General features: G+C 36.9%; 1 protein-coding gene across 1 annotated transcript; it reads left to right on the top strand.

The window, feature by feature from the left end:
* The first annotated feature begins 1,148 nt into the window (after window positions 1-1,148).
* On the top strand, window positions 1,149-3,461 carry LOC113749797 (amino acid permease 3-like). Its single transcript, XM_027293649.1, has 6 exons — window positions 1,149-1,456; window positions 1,560-1,793; window positions 1,916-2,009; window positions 2,099-2,313; window positions 2,424-2,563; window positions 2,698-3,461. Exons 1-6 carry the CDS (start codon window positions 1,330-1,332, stop codon window positions 3,334-3,336), a joined length of 1,449 nt encoding a protein of 482 aa, XP_027149450.1. The 5' UTR covers window positions 1,149-1,329; the 3' UTR covers window positions 3,337-3,461.
* The last annotated feature ends 1,299 nt before the right edge of the window (window positions 3,462-4,760 follow it).

The following is a 4,760-nucleotide window of genomic DNA, read 5'->3' as shown; positions in this document are numbered from 1 at the left end:
GGACCATTCCAAGACCAGTCAACAATAAAAGTATAAAATTTGAGTGATAGATTAAATCATTTGCTGCTTATTCATTTATTCATGCCGCTACTCAGATTTTTTTTTTTTTTTTTGTAATGGGAATGATTAATATCAAAGAACCTGATTCTGTTACAATAAGGATGGATGAGATTAAATCAATAGGCGTGAAAAGTTTTCGGTTTTTCTTTAATTGATTCAGAGGTCCTCTTTTAAAGAGACAGATTAAAATATTGTTTGAGTTCCTTAAGGGTACTACTATAAATATGCTTAGGAGATTGATCATACAACATCATAACACCCTAATTTCCTCATCACTCTGCAATCCCTCAACCTTCTTCTTCTTATATTTTGACATTGCAAGCCCTTTAATTTGTTTGCTCAAGGAAACAAGAAGATAAAGAAGTTGTAAAGGTCTCTAGTCAAGGTACATATTAATTTAGCACATCCATTTCTTGAAAATTTATTTTGTTAGGTTTTTAACGTGTTACAAAAATTGAGTTCATTAAAAGTAGGTATGGCACTCAATTTGGATACTTGTTCAGTTAGGTTATGGCTAGTGACTCGTACATCTCATATAGTCCTAATTGCTTCAATCATTTTACCATTTTCCTTTTTCCAAAATTAAAATCTCTAGAACACTTTGCCATTTCTCTAGCCCCATAATGATAATAGCATATTTCTCATGGCCACTAAGGTCAACTGCTTATCACATCCATGCTTCCATTTCTTATTCTTTCCACAAAAACAAAAAACTCTTCGCCAATTTTAGTTCTCCGCTATGTACAAGTTCTACAATCCTACCCATCTATGAACGGTGGAAGATCCACGGAAAACTCTTTGTTGCTCAAACTCAAACTTGACATTTGACAAACGCGTATTAAATTTCCTCGGCTCTTTTTGAGCACGTGGCCTACATGTGGCAACTATGGCATAATTTTAACAACTTCACCCCTTCTTCCCCTCTTATATAAACCTCTGCTAGCATCTTCATAAATGCATCCTCCCATCCCAGAACAGCTCCTCCAATTTTCTCGTCTTTGAGTTTGAGTTAGGCCAATTCTAGTCTACTCTGCTGAGACTTTTAGTCCAATCCCACATCATTGCTTTTGACTCTTGAGAAGCGTATCATTCCTTTGTCAGTAGTATTAAGTACTTAAAAATACAGTTAGCAACGGTCCTTAGTTAGAAGAAATATGCAGATTTTGTGCAAGAAATTAATACAGAGCGGAAGCTTATGCCTTTCTTTGTCGTTTCATCCATCAATTTATCACGAAACTCATTTGGGTTTCGGTTTCTTGAGTACAAAAGATGGTGGAAAGCGCAGCCCCAGAACAAGGTCCTCAGAACCATCACCAAGTCTTTGATGTCTCAGTCAATGTGCCACCACAGGGTGGTTCCAATTGCTTTGATGATGATGGCAAGCTAAAAAGAACTGGTACTTCCCCCAAATCAGTGAAATTTTTTCCTGTATTTTAGTGTGTGAACTGGGTGTAACTTGTTGCTGACAGTTCTGTTCTTTCTCCTTTGGCTATTATTAGGGAGTGTTTGGACTGCAAGTGCTCACATAATAACAGCTGTGATTGGCTCTGGAGTACTGTCTTTGGCTTGGGCAACTGCGCAGCTGGGATGGATTGCCGGTCCAACTGTGATGTTCTTGTTCGCCTTTGTGACACACTATACTTCTGTTCTTCTCGCGGCCTGTTACCGGTCAGGGGATCCTGATACCGGCAAAAGAAACTACACTTACATGGATGCAGTCAGAGAAATTCTTGGTAATTTACTTTTCTTTTTGTTTCTTTTGTTTGCTGATTTAAGGCTTTTGAATGGTTCCAACTTTCTGTCTTGCAAAAGTTGTATTAGACTAATCTTTACCTCGTCTAATTTCATATTTCAGGTGGGTTCCAGGTAAAAGTTTGTGGGGCAATTCAGTATCTGAATCTTTTTGGAGTTGCCGTAGGTTATACCATTGCAGCTTCTATTAGCATGACGTGAGTTCAAACTCAAGTATTGGTTTTTTTTTTTTTACTTCTAATTTTTCCTTTTTATAGATGTTGACGAATTTGATTTCTGATAACAGGGCTATCAAAGAATCCAAGTGCTTTCATTCAAGTGGAGGAAAAGACCATTGCAAAGTATCAAGCACTCCTTACATGATCATTTTTGGGGTTGTGGAAATCCTGTTTTCCCAGATTCCAGATTTTGATCAGATATGGTGGCTTTCAATTGTTGCTGCAGTAATGTCCTTCACCTACTCAACAATTGGTCTTGGCCTTGGGATTGCCAAAGTTGCAGGTAGATAAAGTGCAAAGAATCTTGCTTTATGTTATGCTAATTGTTTATTGACTAAATGTTAGCAATAAATGATAAAGTACTTACCTGTATTTCTGTTTAATGCTTTGCAGAAACTGGCAAATTCAGGGGAAGCCTCACAGGAATAAGCAGTGGTACTGTTACTCAAACTGATAAGATATGGAGAAGCTTCCAAGCACTTGGAGCAATTGCTTTTGCCTACTCTTACTCCCTCACCCTTATTGAAATTCAGGTAATTTTTCATTTCCAAGTCATCATCCCCATTGGACTAATTTTTTTTTCCTTTTTTCTTTTTTGCCCTTTTCTTGGCTCAATCTTAAAGAATAGATTAAAATTTTTTTTTTTTTGGGTGTGTATTTATTGCAGGATACAATCAGAGGCCCATCATCAGAATACAAGACAATGAACAAGGCAACTCTATTAAGTGTGGCAGTTACCACATTTTTCTACATGTCACATGCTGCTTTTGGAGAGCTTGCTCCTGGCAATCTTTTAACGGGATTTGGCTTCCACAACCCATACTGGCTTCTTGATATTGCAAATATTGCAATTGTTGTGCATCTAGTTGGTGCATACCAAGTCTACTGCCAACACCTTTTCGCCTTCATCGAAAAAACTGCCGGAAACCGGTTCCCAGAAAGCCAATTCATCACCAAGGAAATCGAAATCCCAATTCCTGGATTCAAGCCATACAAGCTCAACCTTTTCAGGTTGGTTTGGCGAACAATTTTTGTCGTAATCACCACGGTCATTTCCATGCTTATGCCATTCTTCAATGATGTGGTTGGAATTCTTGGAGCATTTGGATTTTGGCCCCTCACAGTTTACTTCCCCGTGGAAATGTACATAGTTCAAAAGAAGATACCAAAGTGGAGCACCAGATGGCTCTGCCTACAAATCCTGAGCTTGGCTTGCTTGATCATTTCTGTGGCTGCTGCAGTCGGTTCATTTGCTGGAGTTGTTACTGATCTCAAAGTTTACAAGCCCTTCAAGACTATTTATTGATTCGGTTCAAGCTTCATCAACATCAAAATTAGTTCAGATTTCTGAAATTGACGAGGAAGAAGTGAAGATTAGGATTTCAATTCATACCTCTAATATTATTACCCTCTGTAGTTGACTTTGTTCTTGTGGTTCCCCAACATGGCGGATCCAATGTATGTATGTATTTGGAAGTCAAAATATGAGTCATCAAGATGAATAGCAAATCTTTGATGCTTTGTGATGAAATTAAAAATTGTGACTTGGCATCTCCACACGCACCATCGAAATTTTCTATATGCAACCCTGTTATCAATGCAATTGTTGAACTATCTACATAGATTTCTATATGCAACCCTGTTATCAATTTTTAATCAACTTCTTCGTTTCTGTGCCAGATTTATTCAACATTTAATGTGAATTTCTTTTGTATCAAATTTTGGAAATTTTAAGAATGTCAGTAAGAATGAATTTGGTGTTAAAAAATCTTGTTTCCAGTCCTTGGTGGCAAGACCAGACAATGTTCTTCCCAGTCTCTTAGAAAGTCACTTCCTTTCTTATAATTTGTACTTCAGGCTCTTCTTAACTATGCTTTGCTGCAATATATGGTTTTCCTTTATGCATATCTCTCTTATTGTGTTTGAAGTTCATTTTGTTCTGGCAGGTCTACGAGGATACTGAAATCCTGGATTACAAGTAGCAGAGCATTTGAGCACTGGAGATTGGATGTTGTGGCTGGAGTTATGACTGGGTTCATTCTGGATGTTGTGGGTGAATACACCCAAACGTTCATTCTTTTGGTTTTGTCCAGGAAGAAGATATGTTCATTCTTATCAAAATGTTATGTCTTTTTGAAATAACTGTTGATCATTCTAGAGTGAAAAATGAATTCATGAAAATATAAATTCATAATAAGACTAAAAGAGATTTAATAAATAAAAAATATTGAAGTTATTTAAAAAAATAAAAAATGAATTAAAGGAAAAAAAATATGTAGAAAATAGATTTGACTATTGGGCGGGATCAATCTAAACCCATCTCAAAGTGATCTCGTCCAAGTTAGTCCCAAAACACATATGGGTAAGGTTGGAGCCAAATCCTTGATTCCCTCTCAAATCCAAGCAAATCCCGTCCATCCTGCCCATTTTGTCACATCTAGCAAGGTGCAACTTTGTATACTATACACCTCTTACATGGCAATCTGTCATTGAATTTCAGGACATGGCAAAATCTTACTATGGTCTTACTTAACCACCACACGACATTGTGTATCAAACAATACGTGATATATTCTGATAAAAAGGATGATCTAATACAAAAAGGATTAGGTCCTTGATATCATTGGTGACCACATTTGCCTAAAGAGTATATTGGAAGAAATTTGTATTCTTAATGGAAAATTTTTGAAAAGGTCTTTACTTTTCTTGGGGAACTTTTTGCCCTAGGAC

The sequence above is a fragment of the Coffea eugenioides genome, chromosome 10, assembly GCF_003713205.1.
Source record: "Coffea eugenioides isolate CCC68of chromosome 10, Ceug_1.0, whole genome shotgun sequence".
Taxonomy (NCBI): domain Eukaryota; kingdom Viridiplantae; phylum Streptophyta; class Magnoliopsida; order Gentianales; family Rubiaceae; genus Coffea; species Coffea eugenioides.
The sequence above is the reverse complement of the archived record's forward strand: the minus strand, read 5'-3'. Positions and strand labels throughout refer to the sequence as shown.

Excerpts from the sequence above, each read along its gene's own strand:
- LOC113749797 (XM_027293649.1), top strand. The coding sequence starts at position 1,330 with ATGGTGGAAAGCGCAGCCCCAGAACAAGGTCCTCAGAACCATCACCAA. Across the intron at positions 1,457-1,559 it reads TGGCAAGCTAAAAAGAACTG|GGAGTGTTTGGACTGCAAGT; the intron begins GTACTTCCCCCA and ends GGCTATTATTAG. Across the intron at positions 2,564-2,697 it reads TCACCCTTATTGAAATTCAG|GATACAATCAGAGGCCCATC; the intron begins GTAATTTTTCAT and ends TATTTATTGCAG.